Raw genomic sequence first — 27,398 nt, forward strand, 5'->3', positions numbered from 1 at the left:
CCATTGTTTGGTGTAACTCGTTGAGTATGCTGTGCAAAGGGAAGAGGAAGCATTGTATTATGCATTGCAGTGCATCAATATAACATTTCTCTTGCATGTGTGGTGGGGAGAAAAAAACATATATACTGTTACTGTCCTGAAAGATTTGATGTTGATTACTACTATATAAACCAAAAGAAAGCTCTGGCACTGATTTGGCCGCCTAGTCTCGATGGGTCGATCGAAATGGGCATCTTCCCACAAACAAGCATAAAACATCTGATGATAGTATTCGATAAACCATGCAGAGATGTAATGGTTTGCAATATTTACAGATCTAGCTCCCTGATAACCCTGGAATCAAAGATAATTAGGAAGATCTGGCCAGGTGATGAAGGGAGCTGTGCTAGCAAGGTAATTCATTCGAACCCATTGGGGTTTGTGAAAGGCTGTACTGGAGGTAAAACGTAAGTCAAACACTGGACATTATAAGTCACACAAAGAACCAGATAGACCCAAGCATACTCGCATGTCTTGGCTCGGAAAAAGCTTTTGGCAACATATAATGGGAATACATCTTTAAAGTTATGTGGTGTATGATCGGAGAGGAGAAAATCTTCATGGCAATAAAGCTATAGGATGAAGTGCATGCCAGAAAAACATTATCAGTATCCGCTGTGACAAAATTAATCTCCAAAAGTTCACAAAACAGGGATACCGCTTATCACAATACTATTTGGTTTTGCCCTGGAGCTACTAGTTATAACCATCAGGTGAAATGAAAGGATACATGGAGTGAACGTAGATGACGCTGAAAGCAAATTGTTGTTGTTCCAGGACAACATGATGCCCACACTATTTATACAGAGTGAGACCCTAACAAGTCAACACAGTGTAGTGGAAGAGTTCATTACAATCACTGGATACTGAATGAAATTGTCAAAATCCAGCATGATTGCCATCTCCCTAGTACTGAATAAGGAAGATTATAAAAAGCTCCCCCTGAAATAGGATAAGAAAGAAGTGAAATACTTGGCAATACTGACGACCTCCGATGAGGGTAGAGGGCAGGAGCCCCCCCTCTCCCAGCAGACCACCCACGCAGCAACTACAGACCCGCTGCAGAGCACACGGCGGCCTGCCTGACCGTGTCCCTCCCGCTTGCCTGACTCCTCCATGCCGGGCGCGACGCGGCACCACAGCGAGGCTGAGCCTCATTCCGGGCACATCAAAGCCCCTTGCTTCCGCCGGTAGGCGGATACGCCGGCCTGCACGAAAGCCGTACAAAGGCGCTGTTTGGCCCCCAGGACCCCCTTCCAGACGACCTCCGACGAGGGTAGAGGGCAGGAGCCCCCCCTCTCCCAGCAGACCACCCACGCAGCAACTACAGACCCGCTGCAGAGCACACGGCGGCCTGCCTGACCGTGTCCTTCCCGCTTGCCTGACTCCTCCATGCCGGGCGCGACGCGGCACCACAGCGAGGCTGAGCCTCGTTCCGGGCACATCAAAGCCCCTTGCTTCCGCCGGTAGGCGGATACGCCGGTCTGCACGAAGGCCGTACAACGGCGTTGTTTGGCCCCCAGGACCCCCCTTCCAGACGACCTCCGACGAGGGTAGAGGGCAGGAGCCCCCCCTCTCCCAGCAGACCACCCACGCAGCAACTACAGACCCGCTGCAGAGCACACGGCGGCCTGCCTGACCGTGTCCCTCCCGCTTGCCTGACTCCTCCATGCCGGGCGCGACGCGGCACCACAGCGAGGCTGAGCCTCGTTCCGGGCACATCAAAGCCCCTTGCTTCCGCCGGTAGGCGGATACGCCGGCCTGCACGAAGGCCGTACAAAGGCACTGTTTGCGCCTGTTAGCGCAATGGTAGCGCACAGGCGCTGCACCTCATCTACCGCTCCGGCTCCACTGAGACTCTCACGGTAATACCCTAGGGGCATTTACTGCAGGACTCATATCACCATACTGTACCGACCCGCAACTCTTGTAATATTGCATCTGCCATTCAAAGTCAGTTGCTGTTGACGCTATGTCTAAAACCAGCTCTCATTGATAACCTGAAATGCTTGTCCTACTGTTCACTGCATTCCAGCCCCGCTAACTAACTACTGCTCTGCCCACTAATGATCACCATGCAATGACACTTGAACTATGCCTGTATATGTTGCACTGTCCATTACCTATTAGGCCCACATCTGACGCTAACATTAGGATATCTGTATAGCCGAACTCTGTTGCGCCTCACAACGTGAACTTGAGTCTGTTCGCCCTCAATTGCTACCAGCCTTAGCACATAGGTATTGCCTAATTTTGTTTCAGATGACCCTTTTGCCTATGCACCCTGCTAGTGACCTATGCTTCTGTGCCTTGATTGCTAAAATCGAATTTAGGTGACCCTTTACCTATGCACCCTGCTAGTGACCTATGCTTTTGTGCCTTGATTGCTAAAATCGAATCTAGGTGACCCTTTCCTATGCACCCTGCTAGTGACCTATGCTTTTGTGCCTTGACTGCTAAAATTGAATTTAGGTGACCCTTTACCTATGCACCCTGCTAGTGACCTATGCTTTTGTGCCTTGATTGCTAAAATCGAATTTAGGTGACCCTTTCCTATGCACCCTGCTAGTGACCTATGCTTTTGTGCCTTGATTGCTAAAATTGAATTTAGGTGACCCTTTACCTATGCACCCTGCTAGTGACCTATGCATTTGTGCCTTGATTGCTAAAATCGAATCTAGGTGACCCTTTCCTATGCACCCTGCTAGTGACCTATGCTTTTGTGCCTTGACTGCTAAAATTGAATTTAGGTGACCCTTTACCTATGCACACTGCTAGTGACCTATGCTTTTGTGCCTTGACTGCTAAAATCGAATTTAGGTGACCCATTAGACTAGACCTTACGTTACTGGATAACAACTACACTGTACTAGCCTTATCTTGCCCAATATCACAATGTATCTCCATGCGCTTTACACAGTGTTACTGAGATCAATACTGCACATCTTGAACAGCCAATACCTAACCATGCTACCCAATTTACCAGCACTTGAGCCCGCATATAACCCATACACATTAACTGAAATGACCTCCACACCTTGCCCTGTTCTCATGAGGAACTTTAGATTATGTACCAGGCTCTCAAGGCTCTATGACCCTCTATCTAAACCAGCCCACAATAAGGTGACTAGGACTCCATCCCTACACCCTCTTCAATTGAACAGTAGACTCCACCGTGAGCCCATCCGTGACCAGAAAAGTACGCACGAATCTGTGCCACCACCCCTATACCCAGTAGATCTCGGGACTAAGGGTGCACTAATAAATGCCCGCTCCATGGTAGCCCATGCTTCAGACATTGCCGACCTGCTACACAACGAAGACTTGGACTTCTTAGCAGTCACCGAATCTTGGCTCCACCCGACGGCAGGCCCTGCAATTATGCTAGCGGTACCAGGTGACTACACGCTATTAAGACTTGATCGTACCACCTCTAGAGGCGGCGGTCTTGCCATCATAGCCAAAACTAAATTCCCTATTACAATTGAATCACCCACTAATGTTACTTCCTGTGAATCTCTAACCGCCAAGTTAACACTATCTAATACCCAATCCATCTGCATTCACCTTATCTACCGACCACCGGGCCCCCTAGGGTCATTTGAAGAAGACCTCACAGACATCTTATCAAACAATCTTAAAAACTCCTCACAACACATCTTACTAGGAGACTTTAACCTAGGATTTAGCGACCCCGCAGACGCCAATGCCAGTACAATCAATAACACCGTAGAGGAACTGGGCTTCACCCAGAAGATTACTAAGCCCACCCATATCAAAGGGAGAACTCTGGACTGGCTAGCTGTGCACAACTGCCCAGTCCTAGTCTCTGCCATACTCCCGCAGCCTTGGACAGACCATTACTTGATCTCGTTCACCCTATCGGCAACCCTAGCACAAGCTAACAGCATAGCTCCAGCTGTCCAATCCCGAAATAAAAAAAAACATCACCCCCGAAAACTTGATCCCGCTAATCATACCAACCTTGAATGCCATCCCGGTTCATACAGATCCATTCACGATGGTGGACATCTATAATAAAATCATGCTCTCATCCCTTGATGCCATAGCCCCTTTAAAGCTAAAAAAGAGCAAGCCCCGGCAACACATCAACTCCTGGTTTTCGCCTCATCTTAAAGCCCTCAGGCAGGAAAAGCGACGCTGTGAAAAAATCTGGCGAGCTTACCCCTCAGAAAATAACAAAAAAAACTTGAGCAGTCTAGCTTCCCAATATAAAAAAGAAATTATATTGGCCAAACAAACGTCTTATAGTACGCAAATCTCACAAGCTAAATCTAACACTAGAGAGCTTTTCACAATACTTAAAGAGGTTGAATCCCCGATCCAAGTGCCCGACTCATGTATCAAAGATAAAAACTGGTGCACGGGCATACAAAATGCCCTAGCGAACAAAATCTCCTCCCTTAAGACTAAGATAAGCATTAAAAAAGAAACTCTGCTCTCCTCTACTAAGCCGAGTACCGCCTCCCATAAAAAGGCTCACCTGACTCAATCATCCCCCCAGCGCACAACCCCCCTTTTAACTTCCATAAAGTATCCACCAAAGAGGTAGAAAATACTATTCTCACCCTCAAACCTTCAAATTGCCACAGAGACCTATGCCCCGCTCAACTGATTAAGGATGCAGCCCATGATCTCGCACCATTTATTACCAAACTAATAAATGCGTCTTTCACATCAGGCACCGTACCTAATAATTTAAAACAATCCTGGGTCCTCCCTCTGCTTAAAAAAACGAATTTAGACCCATCCACTCCAACTAACTACCGCCCCATCACCACAGTACCGTTCCTTCTTAAAATCATCGACAAAATAGCATACCACCAGATCCAACATTACCTTGAGCACGTCCATCTCCTAGGCGTCCGACAATCGGGCTTCAGGCCACAGCATGGAACCGAAACTGCACTTATAGATCTCAAGGCACAGATAGACGAGCTGAGAGAGCAGGGTAAGACTGCACTATTGCTACTCCTCGATCTCTCTGCGGCCTTCGATCTGGTCGACCATGAGATCTTGTGCAACCACCTACAAAAAGCTGCCCACTTCTCTCAAGAAGCAACCAACTGGATCCAATCCTTCCTCAATAACCGCACGATGAGAGTCTTCTCATTGTCAGCAGCAGCCGACCCTACACCTATCACTTGCGGCGTGCCTCAAGGATCTTGCGTCTCCCCTACACTCTATAACATTTTCACGAAGCCCCTTTTCGATGATCTAGACGATTTGGGTATCACCTACACTAATTGCGCCGATGATACCCAGATCCTCATCCCGTTGTCGGGGGATTACGACAAGGATTTGGCCTTCGTTAATAAAGTGTACCTCATCATCCAGGCATGGATGTCCTCACACGGTCTATGCCTGAATGATGACAAGACGGAACTCCTTATTCTAGGCTCTACACACTACCTCAACAAATTGGGCCACAAATACTCATCGTTCATAATTGACGATAACAAGATCAAAGTAGCTAAGGAGGTTAAAACCCTCGGCTTCTATCTAAATTCCACCCTTACCTTCAACAAATAAGTGAATGCAATGGCCTCCGCCACCTCCTACACTTGCAAACTCATTAGGGCAGCCAAACCCTTTCTCTCCCCCACCAACTGTACCACCCTGGCCAGGGCGCTGATCCTGTCAAAGTTGGACTACTGCAACGCTCTATATGTAGGTTGTAACAAATATATCTCAAATAAAATCCAAATCCTCCAAAATAATGCCCTTAGAGCGGCCCTCAGTATCCCGAAGAAAGCCCATATCTCAGATTCCAGAAGATCTGTCAACTGGCTATCCACCAAGGACAAGATATTCCTTAAATCGGTATCTCTGATTCATAAATGCCTCCACGAAGCAGCCCCTCAATACCTCATCGCCAGATTTACTAGACCCACGCTCTCTCGCCCCTCGAGAACGGCCAATTCCAACCTTCTTCTGGTGCCCAGGTTCAAACGTACAATGTCTGGAGGTAATAGCTTCCCAGTAAAAGCAGCGCAATTCTGGAACTCCCTTCCTCCTACCTGCAGGGAGGACCTACCCTACCACCAGTTCAGAGCCAGGACTATCCACTGGCTCAAATCTCTCGACTCATAATGACCTTCCGATGCCCAGATGCGCCACTACCATGTGGCTCCTTACCTCATTGAATGTAAATATGTATATAGTACAGCCTACAGTGTTTATGTCCTACCCTTCCTATTTGGCGTGATACATCCGGCACTGTAACCGCAGCTGGACCTCACCCTACTGTATGTAACTAAGTTTTGCAACCCTCTTGCTGCCTTTGCGCCTGCCTACCCCTGGGTTTGGTGCACATTATAAATAAATAAATACAAATACAAATACTGATCATTGCATCAGGCATTCACACTCTTCAGAATACATAATTGGCTCAAAGAATCAGAAGCCAATGAGCTGACCTGTTTCAAGATTGAGAGACACACCTGCAGAGACGTTAATATTGGGCTTCATTACAAGTTTGGCGGTAGACTTGCTGGTAAAACCGGTAAAACAGGCTGCCGTGAACTTGCGTATTTTACTGGTGCCCGGGAATGTGCAATTACTGGGTCATTACGGCCCTGTCGGACCCGGTATTTGCCCATTCCCGGGCGCCGGTATAAAATGCTCCCCATTCCCATTGAGCCCGACAGGCCACCATTCATAATGATGCCGGTGCATCCAACATGCTCTGCTCGCGGGTGATGGTCCGCCCGCTAGGTCTGACCTGGCGGGTGAAAAGGCATCCGCGAACAGAACTCGTAGTTTGCCGGTCCGGTAACTACGGTAGCGGTACCGTAGTTACTGGACCGGCAAACTTGTAATGAGGCCATTGCCAGAGTATATGGCTTAGATCCACAAATAAGCACATGGCCAGCAGTTGTTGTCCATTATAAGACTTAATTTGCTGAGTTTATCTGTAAACCTATATATAGGGCCTTAATGTGAGATGCTGCTGAGTCTACACTGTGTCCATTCTCTGGCCAGTTTTCTTTATGTTGCTTGGCAAGTTTCACCATTTACCTTCTGTGATCGTAACCCCAAACACGATTTCACAGTCTCTCTTTGATTTGTTCGGGTAAAAGACTTTCATTTTTAAACTGATTTTATATATGTTTAAAAAAAGCAGAAATAAGTCACACAAATGGCAGAACAAAAAGCTTTGCCAGTGGCTGCCATGAATCAACTTCCACTGTAGATTTCTTTGACAATCACACAACACATCATATTAGCAAAAATGTACCTTCTCCTTTACCTTTCTACCAATTCTCTCTAATTACATCTTACTACTCCAGTAACTAATTACAAAATAATATTTAACAAGCAGATATACATAGTATAGTCTTGTAAAGGGTTAATAGTTTGCACATTTCTATGGGTTTGCTGGCATAGACTGCAGCAAACTGCTGCCTCTAACAACTACTATTTGACTCCCCAAGCATCGCAGGTTGACATAAGGGGAACAAAGGTTTAGCGGTTTTGGTGGAAGGTATCTCATGAATGTGCATCTGATCTGGAACCCGTGGGACCACATATTGTTTTGGGATTCAATCTACATGCAACTGGGAAACTTGATAGTGTTTCTAAAAGGCCACGTTTTAGTCCCAAGCGTTAAGTTCCAAAATATGTCTAGATGCTATAGTCTGGATCACTTTTAAGTGCCTGCGCAGTTTCGATGGAAAGCGTAACTAGCTTGTGTTGATATGTTGCAGATGCATTAGCATTACCACTCGAACCAAAGACTTTCAGTGGGCCAGATTCTGAGAGTATGTTAAAAAGTGAAGATGGTGGTTGACTTGTATCAACAACTTTACACATTTGTGGTTTGCCTAATTGGGCCTCATCAGGATCACACATTTCTGATCACTGTGCCCGCTTAAAGTTGTGGATCAAGAGAAGAAGGCCAAGGGAAGGCCCATGCGGGAGACGCCTCATTACAAGTCTCTTGGTCCTTTCCGGACTGCCAGACTACGAGAATGCCTGCAGGGGTCTGTGCTCCCGGCAGGACCAGGGCCTGCCGGGAGCACCGACCCCTGCAGGCATGGTTTTCACAGAAGCACTGGCACCGTTAGGAACAGACTCCACAGGAATGGGGACTTACAGTTCCTCCCACCAGACATCCCGGGCTACCGGGACTTGTAATATCCTGGTGGCACCGGGATATAAGGCGGCGTAAACGGTGTTACGAGGTCGGCCGCAACCTTCTGGTAGTACCGGTGGGTTACTACCGACCTCGTAATGAGGCACACGGAGTACCAATCCCCATTAACCTAGTTATAATGACATCCAATTGGTCTATGTGCCTGGAGGTTAGTTTTGGAACTTATTGTTTTGCCCTTGCCTCCCCCGTGCATGCAAAAAGACATCTGTGTTCCATCAGCATACCAATGGAACTTAAACTTGAGGTGAGTGAAAACACTTTCTAGTGGAACAGATAGATATCAGAGAAATTATAGGGCAGCATCATCTATCCAAACTCAGTCCACCAATGCAACTTCTTTTCTCTGCCCAGTGTAAGGAACAAACAGTGATGCAGCAAGAGCCCACTTATCACATTTGCTATCAGTCTCATGGAAGAGGGCATCATAGATGACTAGCATCGCCATAACATTTCATGGTGTCATTTTGCACATATAATAAATGGCACTTTACTTTATATAAAACAAACTTTACCTATTTTCTTCGGGGGTGTAGAGGTGGTAGAGCAAAGAATCAAGAGTGGTTCAGTACCAGGCATCAGGGCTGCGTCTATGTCAAACTCACAAGAAGTCTAGCCACAAAAAAGTTCAAAGTGAAAGACCATTGGCAAAGTATAAACAAAACACAAAACAAAAGTGCTCCTCAACTGGGCATTTGGGATTAATTATATTGTCCTGCTTTGTGTCTAATTTGTTTTAATGGCTTAGTTTTAGCACAAGTGTGTGTGTGTGGCATGTTTGTGTTTGTTAACATGAGGTTGGAATGATTGGGTGGAGTGTGTGACCTTTTTACACATAGGGAGTATGCACTTGCACTTTAACACTATGTGATTATGTATTTTTTCATATTGTGGGATATATTGACGCACTCAACAGCATTGCCCAACATCACTAAGCTGCATTTGCACAGAAACAACCGCAAAAGTGTTGCGTTGGCTCCTGTGAGCGCCATGGCTCAAAACTGTGTTTTGCTACAACAATAAAAATGGTTGCACCATCCTGCCAAGCACACATCAGGCAGGATGGAACCAGGGGACACATTAAAGGAGATTGCCAGTGAGTTCCAGCATAAATAAAAGGAAGAAAGTGGAAAAAAACAGCGCTGTGCGCAAAAGCCAAAATCTCTGTTGAAAAGAAACCCTTTTTTCACCTTTAAAAAATGCGGCTTTGACGCTAATTCCATCTGTTCCTTAAATCCACTGTGATTAAAAAACCCTACCAAGCCCTGTGTGTTTCACTGTGCCTCAGAAAAACTAGGCATGATTCTGAATTGACAAGCCCAGTCAAACCAACTAAAAAGAAATCTACCAGGAACCTTACTTTTACTCACACGGGAAAACACAGTCATTTTCTTTGGAAAAGTATCCAAAACTCAGCTGTTCAGAGAGAGACTCTAACTAGCTGGGCCATGCCTGCTTCAATGTATCTGTGCTTCAGACCAACTCCAGCAGTTCAAGAGAATAAATATAGCTGCAGATAGTGGGCCTCAACACTAGTCTGGCGGTAACCCTTAAATGCGGCGGTAGCGCTATTACCGCCACATTTAAGGGTCTGCCAGATCATTGCCTTGGCGGATTTTCCCCCAGCTGTAAGCTGGGGGGAAATCCGCTGCAAAATTGCTGATATTCGGTGCTATTACCGCCGGCGGGAAATCCGCCGGCGGTAATAGCACAAATTTTCCCCATTGGGCCCAATGGGGAATGAGGAATTCCTGAATGGGCCCAATGGGGAATGGGCAATAACCCTTCCGCCAAACCCGTGATCCGGTGCTAATAGCGCCAGGGATTTGGCAGTAGGGCTATTAGCGCCAGCGTTAATAGCGCCGGCGTTACCGCCCAACTCGTGATGAGGCCCAGTGTCTCAAGCTGCTGGAGATGAACTGTTGTATTCAAGAAGGAAAGGCCACCTGCACCACGTGTAAAAATTGGGCTTTTGCAAATTAAAGAAAAACAAATGCCTGTGTTTTGGAACAGTACACTGGTGAATGAAAGCCTGCCAGTCTTTAGCAATATGAAGGGGTTTGTTGATGGTGCGACTATATAACAAAGGTTATTTTATGCAACCGGCCTGCTTTAATTCTTGATCTAAGATCAGAAATTAAAAGATTCAAATTATGGTGGCTGGAGTTGCAAGTTGAAAAACATGTTTTCTGCTTGGAGGGGTGGCACCAAAAGGAGGGTTCTCTCTCAGCAGATACTGATAGCCCCCTGATAATTACGGGGTTGAACAGACTTTTGTCTCAGCTGGGACCCAAACAATGAAGCTCCCAGGGATGGAAGTCTGAAGTGTGAAGGGGTAATATAACTTCAATCAAGGGAGAAACCCCCACCATGCTCTAAAGGAAATGACAGTTGGCAGCAGTGAAGGACAGAATTAAAAATTGACCCAGGAACAAAGAGACTGCCATTTGGTCTCAAAGACTATTTCAGGTGAATGAAAGCCTGCCAGTCTTTAGCAATATGAAGGGGTTTGTTGATGGTGCGACTATATAACAAAGGTTATTTTATGCAACCGGCCTGCTTTAATTCTTGATCTAAGATCAGAAATTAAAAGATTCAAATTATGGTGGCTGGAGTTGCAAGTTGAAAAACATGTTTTCTGCTTGGAGGGGTGGCACCAAAAGGAGGGTTCTCTCTCAGCAGATACTGATAGCCCCCTGATAATTACGGGGTTGAACAGACTTTTGTCTCAGCTGGGACCCAAACAATGAAGCTCCCAGGGATGGAAGTCTGAAGTGTGAAGGGGTAATATAACTTCAATCAAGGGAGAAACCCCCACCATGCTCTAAAGGAAATGACAGTTGGCAGCAGTGAAGGACAGAATTAAAAATTGACCCAGGAACAAAGAGACTGCCATTTGGTCTCAAAGACTATTTCAGGAATAAACTTTAAAGACTTCTATCTTTCCAGCAAGACTTTGAAAAATTGTAAAAATGTCACAGTTTAAAAGTGATTTTTCATGCTTTCTTTTGAGACATGGTAGAACTCACTGACACTTCTGGGGCAGAAAGGGCAAAGTATTGAGGATAAATTGAAAATGATCAATGTTACAAACATACATTTTTGTACATACATCCCTTGGGATAATTTGCATATGTGTATAAAGGTACAGAATTTTAGGCCGAATCTTTCAATTTACCAGCTAGAGGCTTACTTTCACTTCCATAGTATACCTGTGATATACTATGGAAGTTTCACCCATTTTTCAAAGAAAGCGTTTTAGTAAATTCACACGGAAAACAGACATATTTTCAAAGTTTCCAACGTGTCATTTTGAATCTCAACTGTTTTAAATCTTCCATTCATTGTTCGAACTGTATGCTCTTGCTAATTCATTGCTTGTGATTGTTAGTACCTTTAAATTGTTGCTTTAGTGAAGAACTGTATTTGTTTCAAGGTTTTTTTACACATTCATTATTCTATTCATCCATCTCCGAGTGTCCTTTTTAACATTCCAAGGGTTCCAAATCCGTTTTTCACTCATATTTGGGGAGGGAAGGTCGGATTTTGATTCCGTTTCAGCTTCTTATTCCTGATAACCTGCTGCTTCCTTAAATCCATTCGGAATTGATTATTTGTGGGTTGAGGGAACTTTGCAGGGCGATAGTTAATCCTAACTAGAGTCCTAAATTATAAGCGTTCCTACTCTGCTGTGTTGTGTAAGTACTCCACTAAAAAGTAAAACCCAGTGCATTGCTCACATTCTCATTTGTAACTATCACTCCATTGGTGATTGCTGCCCTATATTAAAAGTGTGTGATTTCTTTTTGAATTTTAAATAAATAAATATTGCATTTGATCAACCAGCCTGGTTCATGGTCCATTGTGACCCAGGGTATTTGAAAAGGGGGTGTCATATGAGTGGTGTACAATCCCAAAATTGAATCCACATAAATAAGGAGAAAAGCACCTCAGTTAGGTGCTACATACTGAAAGAACAAAGAAATATCAAGACTGAGTACCACAAAGGAAATACACCAATCACAGGCTAAAAAGATACAAATATCTTTTATTACTGTACAGTTTACAAAGTAAAACAGATAGCTATCTGGCCCCAACACCTCGTCGTGTGTACCAGCCGACACAGTGAGGAGAGTGAGGTACTGGACATCTAAACACTGGCATTTTTATACTTTTCCTACAAGATTGTCCAGCCTCTCTTCAGTTCATATGAAGCATAAGGTTTCTTTGCTTTGCTTAAACAGTCGGCTCGCAGACAACCTAAACATTAACAGAACTCAAAGGTCGATCAGCTCGACTGCAAGACGAAAACCCAGACCACCATTTTAGAATATGGAACACAAGTGAAAATCAAAATGGTGGACAAATCTTAAAATGGCGGCAAAGTTAAACCCAAAAATCTGAACTTTGCAACACGGTTTTCTATGTAACGCAATTGGGTTTAGGCCAATAATAAATATAAGGAGGCACTATATAATTACGGTTTAACAAACCCTCCTTTTGGCCTAAGCCAATAGCTTACTAAATATATTCGCTTTACTTGCAACCCCACGTTTCAATGTCCATACATCCTAAATCAGATTCATCAGGTATATTGATCGCCATTAGATCCTTGACAGTAATATCTTCATTGCCACAAACAAAATAAACAGAATCATCTACATACAAAGGTCTGTCCTCAATAATCACATTTGCAATATTGGTACAACCCTTAAAAGTACCCATTGACTGAGAACCATTCCTTTGTATGCAGAAGAAAACAGAGTGGGGGCTGTGATTAATAGTGTAAGAAGGAGGCGTGGCATCCCGGTTGCCTACAGGAGCCATTTTAAAAGAGATTAACGATTGGAAAGGTCTAGAAAGTCTATCGGAAAGCCTAATAGAAGCAACATTAAGCTTGCTCCTATTTACAAAAAGAGAACATCCCAGAGGCGTCAGGACTTGCCTTCCAAACTTATTCAAATTAGTCCCATTGAAATTCCCTGAGATGCTATCATTCCAACGACCAAAGAATAGTGACCTTAGAGAGGCGTAGCATGCAGTAGTTTAAAGGCAAAGGATGAATATACCAGCCCAACCCTTTTTCCCCGTGTTGTGGCAAATGCGAACATATCCAGCTATTAGTTCTATTCAAAATTGCATGGGTCGCATTCATAATTAACAAAAGTGTATTATTGTGATAACTCTGTCTGTGTTGGGAATCCCTAGGAGATAGAGTGTGCAGATGCACAAAAGGAGAAGACATAGTAAGAACATTATCAGTGGGTAACAATGTCTCAAATAGACGCACCCCTTCAATATACCAAAACCCTAAAGCCATGATTACTGTTAGACCAATTAACAAACTCAGGAGAAACAGTAGGTCCTCAAGGACCATGAATTTTATTATATCCAATGTCTTTGTTAGCCACACAATCGATTGGTTGCTTCGTATGAGCAGGAGTAGCGACAGGCATTGTTCCTCAAAAGTTTGTTACGGAAGGTTTCTGCGACGGACTCCTTAAATTCGTTTGTTGGTGATCTCCTGACCAGGTGATGTATCTTGACTGAAGATAGCTTTGCCGGTCCCAGCCCTTTACTTATGTTTCAGTGAGAGAGTGGCAAAGAACTAGCTCAACAGTCGTTTCCTGTGGGCACAGCCATGCTGTGCTGTAAGTCTAGTGACGTGGACGCAGATCGTACCTTAAGACTCCAGGCACTACGTGATCTGCGAACAAAGTGTCATTGCTTCCTGATGGAAGTAGCGAAACAGATTGCTCAAGGGTGCAAAAAGATCAGAGGAAGAATTCAAAGACAAAGCAGCCGTCTCCCCAGGGCCCACGGGCTCAGGAAGTATCTCCAAAACACCTTTGATGTTGTTCAAGACAGATTGATCACCAGAAACAGAACAAGTGGTTTCCTTCTGTTCTTCCTCATCAAGTGACAAAGAAAAAGGTATTTTCTTGATGTGTGTCACGTGGATCCAGTGTTTCCTGCTTGCTACTCGAACAGCAGTCTGTGTGGCCAACAAGACCTGGAATGGTCCTCTCAAGCCCGGTGCGAGACTGGATGCTCTTTCAAATGACTTCGTGAGCACCCATTCACCTGGTCGAATTCTGTGACCTGGCCCCTCGTACTTAACTGGGAGGGCTTCTCACACCTGTTTATAAATCAAATACAAGTTTTGAGTTAACTGGTCACAGTATTCAGTAAGAAGCAAATACTCCACATCTTTCAATGCTCTGGGTTTCAGCAAGTTCCAAATGTTAGCTGGCCTCCCACCCATGATTTCATTCGGGGAGAGTCCAGTTCTAATCTGTGGGGTCGTCCGTATTGACAGTAGAGCTATAGGTAAGCATCTGGCTATTTCAAATTACTGAGATGTTTGAGTTTACCCAGACAGTTTCTAACAATTTATGAATTTTTCCTAGCACATATGTGAGTAGGACCATGAGCCATTGTGATCATAGCAGTGACATATGCATCGGGTAGCATCCATCTTTTCCCTTTTGTTGTCCACCCACCAACCTTCCTCGTGCAAACTTGCTAAACCCTCAGCCCAGTGTTTAAGTTCTTTTGGAGTGGCATCAGCTTGAATATTCTTTATCGATTCAATCCCTTCATCTACTGTACAGATATTTGTAGTTTTCTTTCCTGACATATATTTCTGAGTATAAATCAGTAGTGGTCTGTTTAGCTATCCTGTCAGCAAAAGCGTGTCCTCTCCCTACATCATCTACTACCTTTTGATGTGCGGCGTACTTCATGATTGCTAGTTGAGTAGGAAGCACAAGTGCTGAGAGTAGCTGAACTATCAAGGTGCCATGTTGGATTTCTGTTCCGTGTGTGTGTGGTCAAGAAACCTCATTCTTCCCGTAGTCTACCGAAGTTGTGAACCTCCCCAAAGGCATACTGTCTATCTGTAAATATGTTTACTCTAAGACCTTCGGAAAGTTCACAAGACCCAGTCAGTGCGATAATCTCTGTGGCCTGCGCGCAGATATGTGAAATTCTCTTGGTTTCCACAATCGTGCTTAGTGTAGTGATGGCATAAGCAGCAGTGGATGTACCATCCGGAAGTTTGAAGCAGGAGCCATCACAAAACAGCTCCCCTTGTGGATCATTCAAAGGTGTATCATTTAGGTCAATCCTGTCTTTAATGTCTTGCTCTCTGGTACAAAGGCAGTCATGTGACATTTTGTTACTGCAAGCAATAGCTTGCGGAAGAGGTAATAATTCAGCCAAATGCAATACGCAAAACCTCTTAATTTGGATATGTGGTGCAAATAGGATTTAGTTCATATATCATTGATTGTGCGGAATTAAGGTGTTGCATTTGCGTTCTGTTTAATAGAACATCTATGGAGTGAGGTACCATTACGGTTAAAGTGTGACCTAAAAGCATACCCTCACTTATTTTCACAGACGCAGGAGCAGCGACAGCTCTCAGACATCTCGGCAAAGCGCATTCAACAGGATCAAGTGTGGAGGAAAAATAACCGCACGGTCCATTCTTCCCCCCATGTTCCTGCGTTAACACAGCCAAAGCACATCCATCACATTCATGTGCATACAACACAAAGGCCTTATAATTTTGGTGTGCCCAAAACTGGTGCTGAACACAGTGCAGTCTTGAGCAGATCAAAAGCTTTCTGGTGTTCCAAGTTCCATGGTAGTGGCATAGAAATGCCCTTCTTTGTCAATGCCAACATTGGTTTTATCACTAGTGAAAAGTTTGGGATCCACTGTCTACAATAAGAAGCCATTCCTATCAAGGTTCTAACTTCTTTCTGTATATTTGGGACAGACATGCTAGAAATGCTTTTTATTCATTCAGGTATCAATCTTCTTCCCTCCTTTGACAGGAGACCTCCTGTCGACAATACTGAAACTTTTTCAGTGAAGCTTTATGCCCATGCTTTGCAAGATGAATAAGCAATAACCCAGTACCTTCCTTGCAAGCACTTTCTGAGTCTACAGCTAAGAGAAGGTTGTCAACGTACTGCAACAATGTACAAGTGGAAGGAAACTTAAGTGTTTCGAGCTGCTCTTTCAAAGCCCTACTATAAATGCTCAGACTCTACGTGCACCCTTGTGGTGCACGGGTGAATGTAAACGAGCGTCCCCCTAGGATGAACGCGAACAAATATGTACTATCCACGTGTATGGGAATGCTAAAGAAGGCATTCTTAAGATCCACCACACTGAAATGAGTAGCAGAAGCTGGCATCATTGTTGATATCATAGTTACATCAGGCACAATTGGAAATTACGGAGCAACAACCTTATTGATAGCGCGTAAATCAATAATGAAACAAAAAGGAATCACATGATCCCCTTTTTTATACACTGGTAAAATCGGGCTATTGCACAAACTTCCTGCAATTTCTTCAATTACTCCACGATGTACAAAATCGGAAACTATACTATTCAACGCTTACTCACCATCAACTGAAATCTTATATTGTGGAATACGTGGCAACTTAACTCCTGGTTTCAAAACAATTTTAACAGGCTCAATTTGCAAAACACCAGCGTCATTGTCGTCAACCACCCATAAATACGCCGGAACTTCACTAAGTTCTGGCAGAAAAGGTTGAGTCAAAAACTGTGAGGCAGAAGATTGCTGGGGTGAAATTGTCAAACGTACTCCATGCGAAGAACAATGAATTACCGCATTTAATTCCTTCAACAGATTGAACCCCAATAAATTCTCTCCACAGTTCATTGTCAAAAGAAACGGACAGTAATCCGTAAATGGCCCCAGTGAAATCGATACTGGCAAAGAAACCGGACTAACCACTGGTGTGCCAGAAAATCCTACAGAAACGTTATTCTGCCCTGACAGTGGAATGTCTGGAACCCATGAATGATCAATGGAACACTTCTGTGCTCCTGTATCTATCAAAAATAGATGCTTCCTATTCCCCACCTTCATCTCAATGTAGGGACCTTTCTGATTGACGGGAATAGGCGTCTGTTCCAGACCCTGCTTCGGGCTGTCCTAATGACACAATATATCGTTGAAAACAAGATCTTCAGAAAGATAGGCGGTTGAAGGAGTATCAAAAATATTTCTGCTTTCTATGCTAGGTTGCTGATTTTCTTGCGAAAATGACTGTGAATTCTGAGCGAACTGGCTTCTACCAGGACCCCTACCCCAGGGCGGCCTCTGGATCGTCTACCCATTACACCATATGTGTTATTCGACCTTTGCTGAATGATCGGGCATTGTGCTCTCCAATGACCCTCTTGTCTGCAATAAGCATATTGGTTCACGTGTACAGGATCCAACTGCGCATTATTTTGTGGAACAAACTGACCTCGAATCTGTATATTCCCACCTCTAGTCCCTCTAACCATCTGAATCTCAACTTTAAGAACAACTGTCGGAGGACCCTCCCTCATAGGCAACTGAGAAGTAGGCAACTCCAAACGTTTGTTGAGCAATAAAGCCAGATCGAGCGCTAAAGTGGTAGGAACAGTATCGGATGCAAAGGTTCTCTTTTAAACAATCATCAATTCTGCGGGACAACAAATCTTTTTTTCTTTATACACTCATCCTTCAGGTATTCTATCATTACCTGTAACACTTTCCTCTGCATTTCTGGAGTATACTGACTATACGTATCATATACTTCTATGCGAGATATTGACACATCCGAAATCCATCTAAGCGCATCCCTTGTGCAAATTCGCGTTTCTTCACTCGTTGACTTACAAGGAGGAAGGAACAGTTTCTGCACATACAAAGCGTCCAAACTATCACCATCTATTTCATTGTCCTTTAACCATTTTAACTCCCTTCTTAACTCAAAAACCCTCTCGACATGCTCTTTTACTTTCTCAGCAGAATCCCTTGAATAGGCTAAAACATTCAAATCCGTCAAGCCTTGTGGGACATCTATGTCCGTCAATTTATTCCACATTACAGCCAAATGTATTACCCTCCCCTCAATAAAGGCATTCTGCTCTAGAATACTTGCTAGATTTAAAAAGTGTAGCTAAGACAGTTGATTTTTTTGTTTTTTTTCCTTTCTCTATACATTGCTTAGCCCATGCATACAATTCTCTGTTCTTATCTTTAGAAAACTGCACTTTCGAGTCACTATATTTGATTCAGCACTCGCCTCTTCATCAGCTATGTTAAGTCAGGATATATTCCTTGACAAAGTAACCAGAATCCTGATTTCAAGATTTTGAACTCGTTGTGTAGAGGACGAATTCTTTTTGTCAATGTACCCAACAGAGAGGTAGAAGAAACTCTCTGACCAGTCAATTGACCAAAAGATGAGAGGACGTCACAGGAACCGGTCAACCTGCAAAGGAACCGTACATTAGTGACAGAAGACAACTTAAATAGCAATGCACAGACAACCCAACCTCTTAGTACCTGAAAATAGACTGTAGTCGACTGACTGGCAAATCAGAATAGAAAGGTTGGCGTCAGAATTCTAAGAGGACAAAGAATGACCAGTGATTCACCGGAAACCAAACAAGGACCAAAAGTAGAATTAGATATAAAGGAACAGTCTTACCGGATGAGAGTTTCCAAGGAAGTTCAAAAACTGGAGGAATAATTGAAAAGCAGAAGTGATCCGCAAGCAGGAGTGATGATCCACCTACCCACCGCCGGCACGAGGACGCCTAAACAAGAATCCGGTAAACAACAATGTCCACCTGAAATCGACGGCACGCGGACTCCTAGTATAGAGTTTCCAGTTCCAAGGGGAAATGAGGAAGTCTGTAGAAAAGTTCCAGTAGCAGCAGAATGGATGACGTAGATGGCAGCACCCGCCAAAATAAGGACAAGAAAAAATCCGTGAACAGTTCCAAGAGTCGAAAACCAAGCGGGCAAAATTCAAGCAGACGTCCGTGATCCGTAACACTTCCAAAAAGCAGTTCCGAGGGTCGAGACAACAACAAGAGGGACACACAAGCAGGAATCCAGTAGGCGGTCCGGGTCAAAATACTAAATTCAACAGGAGCAAAGTCAGGTACGTAGCGGCAAGAGAAATAACAATTTCAGAAGCAGCGAGTAGCGGGGAGGCGGGGCATAAGAACGAAAACCAAAAAGTCACGTGAGGTTCTAACAATGTGTAAAGACACGTGACCTCAAGTACGCAGAGTGACTGCGTTTCCATGGTAAAGCCCAGCGCTGCTTAAAGAACACAGAACGAACTGGCTGAGCAAACTTCCGTGTCCTGAACCAGCGTCTCTGTGACAAAAGCAAAGGAAACCCAGGTGAGGAAGGTAAGCGAGTAGGAAAGGAAAGATTGCCAGTATGCCTCCCTGATTTACGAATCCTGACAAGCTACAAGCGGAGCAGAACCACTTGGGAAAGAGAGAGTAGACAGATCCTATACAACAGGTAGTGGAGACACTACCGCTGGTAACAAAGACAGAATTACTGGAATAGTAACAATCGGAAAAGGTGGAGGTACAGGCAGAGGAACAACAATAGGAAGAGGAGCAATAACTGGCAGCGGAGGAGCAACAGGAAGAACAGGAATTGTTACCGGAGGAGGTGCGACAGCAGGAAGAGGTAAGACAACAGGAATAGGTACATAAGGAGGTGGTGCAGTGGCACAAAGGCCTATGTTCATTTAAGAGTTTATCAATTAATTCATCTGAGACATAAAAATCTTTAGACGGATATATTTTCTGTACACCAAGTCGGAAAGCCCTATCCATGTTTCTGACAGACTCTGACTGTTTTTTGTTGATCATACAATAATGCTTTTTCTAAATTCGACATATGACGACGTGCATACTTCTATTTACTCTTAAGTTGCTGCATAGCTTCCCTTTTCCAATTCTGAATTACATCAAATGCTGTAGGTCTAGCTTTTTTTTCTTTAACAATATAGTTTCTAAATACTCTATTCGGGAAATCTCAAAACTATCATTGACTGGCCATTGACATTCGGAAGCATGTCTAGTTTGTCTGTGCCAGATATTGTTGAATACTATACTACCAAATGGCATTCTTACAGTACATAGACATGCCGGCGACCCCTTCTGTGGCGCCGGTCGGACAAATATCAAAAATTGTCTGTCTCTGTGGCTGAATAACGCCCTGGAACTGGCAGGCAATTTCCCAGGCATGTCAGATAACTGGTGTTACCTCGCGTCGTTTGTGCTCATGAGGACAAATCTGCAACCAAACATCAGGATACTTAGGAATCGGGGCACGACTCACCTGATTACAAGGGACTAAGAAGGTCTGATCGGATTACAAAGGACAAAGGACCCTCGTGGTTGGTGGTTTCGGCAAAACTGCCCACCTCGATATATGGACCCTCGTCAAGATGCCGTCTCGGACCGCATGCTCACCGTCCAGGGATCGGATTGTGCAGTACTGTTGAGGTATTGCGTCTCATCCAAAAGAAGCCCCCTTTTTCTCACCATCTGGTCCCGGTCCGATAGCCGCGTCTTTCCTTCAATGAGGTGGGATCAATCTTGAGGGTCCCTATTCGGGCGCCATCTGAAAGAACAAAGAAATATCGAGGCTGAGTACCACAATGGAAATACACCAATTACGGGCTGAAAAGATACAAATATCTTTTATTACTGTACAGTTTACAAAGCAAAACAGATAGCTATCTGGCCCCAACACCTTGCCGTGTGTACCAGCTGACACAGTAAGGAGAGTGAGGTACTGGACATCTAAACACTGGCCTTTTTATACTTATCGTACAAGATTGTCCAGCCTCTCTTCACGTTAATAATTCGTGTCTAGAGTTCGTGCCTAGTTCATATGACAGATTTTACATTATTATGCAAAGGATTACATTAATTTACATTTCGATGATAATACAATGGTGGTATAGGTTCTCGGATCTGCGGTAAGCCTTATGTCAATAATCTTTCACAATGTAGTTCAGCTAAAACATACCTTCGTCGTTTACTCTTCATTGTTTCAGTGTTTATACAAGAATGAGGCTTGTGAGCGCAGACAATACTCGAATAGCAGTTCATATGAAGCACAAGGTTTCTTTACTTTGCTTAAACAGTCGGCTCGCAGACAACCTAAACATTAACAGAACTCAAAGGTCGATCTGCTCGACTGCAAGACGAAAACACAGACCACCATTTTAGAATATGGAACAGAAGTGAAAATCAAAATGGCGGACGAATCTTAAAATGGCAGCGAAGTTAAACCCAAAAATCAGAACTTTTCAATGAGGTTTTCCATGTAACGCGATTGGGTTTAGGCCAATATTAAATATAAGGAGGCACTACATAATTGCGGTTTAACAATACTAGGCCGAGACCACGGTGTGTGTGTCTCCTGATTGAAATCCTTAACAAACTGTTATGTTAAATATTGGTTATGTATAACAAATGTTTTGTGACTGTTGTTTCTACATTTCACGTTCTAGGTTTCTATTCAAATAAATTCATTATGTACAAAAATGTTTTTTGAATTTAATGCTGATTGCATAGAAATGATAAGTTTCCGATTGAAAGCAATTGAGGACCACTTTTGTTTTGTGTTTTCTTTATCCGGCTGCTTCCAAGCATGTGGCCCATCTCACCTTTAATTCTAGTCAATGCCACTTCCCTATTGATACAATGTGCATATATCAAAGCTGACTGGGATCAAACATACTAGGTGCAAATTAACTGTAGTCACAATTCTTACAGGAGACAACCAAATCAACTCCCTTGTGAACATAATATTTGTCAGGATAGTTGTTCATAAGGATGAGATCAGATCTCGAGGGAAAATCAAAAGTTAGTGTCTCTCTGGGAGGTCCAAAAGTATTCAAAGTAAAGGTTCTTCTGTTATTGTTGAGCCAGGATCCTGGTCTCCCTATACCGTGTAACAGATGTGGTGAGTATTGCAGGTTGATCAAAAGAAATTGCTAAAAAATCTCCAAAACAATGGGCCTCATTATAAGTTTGCCGGTCTGGAAGCAAGGGTGCCAGTAAGCTCACCAGAACCCTTGTTTCCGAAACGGCAAACTATGAATCTGCCTGCCGGAGCCGCTGTGCCCAACAGGCCTGACCCTGCTGGGCACAGCGGCCATGGTAGGCAGACTGCTCATGGAAGCACCAGCACTGTTAGCAACGGTGCCAGTGCTTCCATGCCCCCCTCCCATAGAGTCCTATAGAACTCTATGGGAATGAGGATTAACAAATATACCAGCGCCGGACTTCCTGGCTGCCGGGCTCATAATGAGCCGGTGGCATCGGGAGGTCAGGTGTCAGTAAATTATTCTGAGTCTGGCGGCAACCCACCAGTAGCATCAGCAGGATTACCGCCAGACTCGGAATGAAGCCCAATGTCTCTCACAATTCCTCTTGTAGCTTCTCTGGGTCCCTCCACATTGGTCTCAGTCTTTCAGAAAAGTCCCACTCTCTAGACTTCAATGCTTCCTTGGCAATGCAGCCAGGGGAGAGTGGAGCAAACTCCTGGTGCTGGTTGTCAAATCTGCCCTAGAACCAATTGGGTGTTCAGTAGTAGGTATCACACTGGAGCTGGCATTAACCTCAGGCCCAGAGACCATAGGAAGACAGGAGACAAACCTAAACTGTCTTTGGATTTCCTTCTGGCACTCTTGCTGCCTCACTCCCTCTCTGCCTCCGTCCCTCAGGATCCTAGTTCTAAGGATCCCCCATGCAAACTGCCTCTATTCTCTGCCACCTTGACCCAAGCTCCTACCCAGGGGTCTCTTTCCTAATGTCTCTCCTTCTTTCTTAAGATAGTCTGACTCCTCGCTTACCTCCTCGTCATTAAGCGATGAACTGGTTCCTCCACACACTTTACTCACCCTATCCCTTTAAGCATGAGTTATGTGGTTCCTTACGTGATTCCTTCACTTTACTCCCTCTGCTTTCCACCTCCTTATCTATAACTCTACTCATCACCACTCCCTCTTCTCCTTTTCACCACCTCCTTCTCAAACAGTCATTCCTGGGATGCCTCAAGTGCCTGATTCTTCACCACCTCATCTGTGGAACCCCTTGCCACATCCTTAACTTCTCATAACACTTCCTCTGTGACTCTTATGCCCACCTTGTCTGGGACTACTCCCGCTCCCTCCGCTTAGACCCTCTTTCACTGCTTCCTTCTTGGCTCCACTCACCACCTCCTGGTTAACTCCTTTTACCTCCTGCTCTTTGGCACGTCTACATCTAGTTACAACTCTCCTCAACCTCCTGGCTCTCACTCTTCCTGACCTCCTAGATCTCTGTCTTTGGTACCCCATGTCCTTCTCTTCCACAGTCCTCTGGGCCTTTCTTTTCCTAGTCTCCCCAGAATCCGGGGTCTTCCTCTGTGCGCAGCCCTAGCTATTTCTCTCCCAGTCCCTTGGGTCTTTTTCGTTCCTGAGCCCAATTAGTTATTTTCTTCCCAAACCATGAGTCTCTCATCCAGCCTTCTATCTCTTCCTTACCCCAAACCCACCTAGGTCTTCCGTTCCCAAGACTTCTGGTTCTCTCCTCCGGCATCATGTTCCAGCACCTTCACCACTCTTCACCATCCATCTTCAAATGAGCTCTGCCATCTTCAAATGAGCTCCTCCCTCAAACTCCAACATCCTTCTGCACCAGGATCTTCCTTTTGCATAGCCCTGATCGCACCATTGAGCCTTTCTCTGGACTAAGGGGACTAAGGTGTGTCTTCTAGCTATCTGGGATGGGGTTGGCTGATGGTCTCTGCCCGTGGGGCTAGTTTACAGTTATGAAGTGGCACTTGAGGATGGCTAGTCCCTCCACATTTCCATGGGGAAGGCATTCCTCCCTCTGCTTTAGACACATTGGATTTGGGGTGTACTTGCTTAGCTAAATCATTCTTAGGTGCATGAGTGTAGAGACCTTGTGAGGTGATTGATCGGCCCCCATTATAAGTTTGCCGGTCCAGAAACGTGCCGGTCAATGGAATTACCAGCACTTATAATGAGGGCCATTGACTGCTCAAGTTTCATGTCCTTTTTCAGGGCTTTCTCTTTTCCCAGTAGTTTTATATGTGATTCATGCATATGTGTGAAGGGGGCTGAGTATACAGCCACTGATGACTTCACGTGACCACCCCTCTTGATTTTCTTAAAGCAGAGATTTTCAAACTGTGTGATGCGCCTCCCCAGGGAGGAGGCAGCAGGATTCCTGGGTGGCACAGACCCCAGCCTGAAATGACAACAAAAAATATATATATATATACATATGCAGATACCATTTTACCATGGCCCCCGCTGCACATGCTCAGTGTGACGAGGCCAGGCTAAGGGTCAGTAGGAGTGGCTGACTCAGGAAATAGACATCCTGGGTGTTTGAATCCAGTCACAGGAACGAAAATGGACAGGGATTATGCCTTGGGTTGTTTTTGGAGTAGGTGGGAGAGTCCTGGGGTTGTTTTTGGAGTCAGTGAGGGCACCCAGGGGTTGTTTTCGGAGAGGATGGGGAGCCCTGGGGGTGTTTGTGGAAAGGATGGGAGGTTCTTTTGAGTTGTTTTTGGAGGGGATGGGGGGAGCCGAGGGTTATTTCTGGAGCAGATGGAGGGGCCCTGGTATTATTTTTGGAACGGCTAGGGGACCCTTTGGGTTGTTTTTGAAGAGGGTGGGGGAGCCATGGAGTTGTTTTTGGAGCATGTGGGGGATCCCTGGGGTTGTTTTTGGAGATTGTGGGGGGCACTGGGTCTCTGCAGGGTGTGGGTTAGGGGGAACCCGGGGACTACGCAGGGAGTGGGATAGGGGGAGTCGGAGGGGGAGCCCAGGGACTGTGCTTGGAGCAGGCTGGGAAGAACCATGGGATAGTGATGGGATTAAGGTAAGGAGAGCCCAGGGTCTTTTGCGGGAGCAGGGTGGGGAGAGCCCAGGGAGTGCAGTGATAGCACGCAATAGTTCATAGCCATTTGGACTTGCTGCCCATTTGGCATTTTTGTGGGGCTTGGCAAGCTCACTTATTGCTCAGAGGGACCCAAAAATGTTTGAAGTCCACTGCCTTAAAGGGACAGGAGCGATTCAAAGGTGGTGGTGTGATAAGCCCCTGCCTCCAATATGTGGGATGCTGAGGGAGCCAGGCTCCCATGCCACCTGCAGGCCCAAAATCACATGGATTGTGGTAGCACCTGGACCCATGGCTACTTCACCATCCACCAATGAGATCTGGCAAGGTACATCATCTCATCGGATTGGCTGGTCAGTTATTTTGACAATTACAGCACCCATCTCTTTTAAGCTCACCAGCTTTTCCTAAAATGGCATAACAATTTGGTAGGCGTTCTAATCTAGTGGCTAAATATTCACCTATTGTACATGGTTCTAATACTGTCCTTCCACGACCAAATTACATAATTCAGTTCCTGATCTGTCAAGAATGGGGGCGTTTAGAAAAAGATTCCTAACATTAAATACTAGACAAAAACTGGATAGCAACAAGCTCCTTCACCATGGTCTTGTTTCTGTCTATATTTGTGGGGAGGAAGGCGCAGTAGAATATAGCATTATTTGCGATATTGTTGATATAGAGCTTCGGAGAAGGTCGAAAAATGCTTGGCTGAAGTTGACAGATGAAGAAAAGGCACCTCCTCGCTAGACATGTAGATATAGGAGATGTAGTCCCATGCTAGTGTCTGTCCATGGTATCTGATAACTATGAGCACTGGGGGCAATTGATGGGGGTAGCTGTTGGGTATGAAAATGCTGAGAAGATCCTGAAGAATATCTTGTCTTCCTCGCAGGTGGCTGCAGAGTATGTTAAGAACACCACCTTGCTGCTCATGGGGGTCATCTGTGTGGCAGCCACTGTGGAGAAGTGGAACTTGCACAAGCGCATTGCTCTGCGAATGGTCATGCTGTCGGGGGCCAAGCCTGGCATGTAAGTACGGGATGCATCCTCTGCCCCCTTTGTGTAAGTCAAATTATAGTGAAGGAAAATGATGTCTTTAGGGGGCGACTTGGCTGGAAAGACCCTGCATTGACTACACAAACGAATTGCATGCAAAATAGTGTGTTGCTGGAAAAAATATACATTACAACCTTTGTCTGTGTTTGCAGTTTCTGCAATAAGAAATCTAAAAACTAGAGCAACGAATACGTTTTTAATTGCACATATGGCTGTGTGGCAGTTATTGCAAACATGTGCTTATAAAGCAATTACTTCCGACCATTAGGCATAAAGTGAAGGCTCACAAGGCCTAGTAAGGCCGCCTCTTTCTTTCTCTTCATTGTTATTATATTTGCCTTTCGCTCCCATGTTCCCTCCCCGTTGCCCTGCGGGCACTTTGAAACACAATTTACTTAATGTATAAGCGCCTTACAAATGCACAATAAATAAATAAATTAGAAAATGCTCAATGCCCATGGCTGAAAAGTCATAGGACAGGATGTGCTGCTACTGTGGAGATTCCTAGGTGTTCCCAGAGAGAAACATGTGGCTTTTGGTAACTTCAGGTGGGTACACATTGGGCCTCATTACAAGTATGGAGGTAGCAATGACGCTTTTAGTGGCATGGCAACCCCCATACCGGGTAACGGGTCCGGGTTCCTTGAATGGGGAAATACCGGGCAACTCCGACCTTGGATATCGATACCACACTAGAAATATCCAATATCAAAGAAAATGAAAAACTAAGAGTTGCCTAACAATGTGGCTCCTTAAATTGCACTTCCGTATGAAAGTTTAACAATGGTTCTAGTGTTATAATGGAAAAAGAAGAGAAGCATTTTTTATCTGCTAGCTTGGATCGAAAGGGGGTCTAACAGGAAGAAATTGAACGGCTAAACAACTACAAAAAAAATAGCAGGCCTGTAGGACAGGGCATCAAGATCACCTGGCCTAGGGTTTGCCTTCCTAACACTTGTGTGAAGTACAGAAGCAATATTCAGTGCCTAATTCAATGTCCAAGAGGCATGTGGTTATCCACATGGAGTTGTGGTCATTGCCATCTCCTCCGACTACAAGTCAGGTGGACATAGAAGGGGTAGAAAGGGGAGGGGAGAAGAGAAGACGCAAAAGAGAATTATGCTTTTCAGTGAAGTGATAGAATTGTGAAGTGCTTTTCCACCCAATACATGTCGAGATCAAAAATGAGGAAATGTTGCGTTTTTAGTGCACATTTGGCCCATTTTCGTCACAAAAAAGTATACATTTCATAGAGACAGTGAATGACGTTCCTTTTGGTGATTTGCAGTAACTCTGAAGCAACTCAATATGTGACACGGATGTCCACTGGCGGCACCGCCTGCAGTCTATTCAA

General features: G+C 44.7%; 1 protein-coding gene across 3 annotated transcripts in view; it reads left to right on the forward strand.

The window, feature by feature from the left end:
- Nucleotides 1-27,398, forward strand: part of SLC13A4 (solute carrier family 13 member 4) — a 344,476-nt gene that overhangs the window by 38,284 nt on the left and 278,794 nt on the right. For all 3 annotated transcript variants that reach the window (XM_069628767.1, XM_069628768.1, XM_069628769.1), the window contains one exon: nt 25,881-26,017. In XM_069628767.1, coding sequence (XP_069484868.1) covers nt 25,881-26,017 — 137 coding nt within the window. The remainder of the gene's footprint in view (nt 1-25,880; nt 26,018-27,398) is intronic.

Source organism: Ambystoma mexicanum, chromosome 12 (genome assembly GCF_040938575.1).
Source record: "Ambystoma mexicanum isolate Mex_15411 chromosome 12, UKY_AmexF1_1, whole genome shotgun sequence".
NCBI lineage: Eukaryota > Metazoa > Chordata > Amphibia > Caudata > Ambystomatidae > Ambystoma > Ambystoma mexicanum.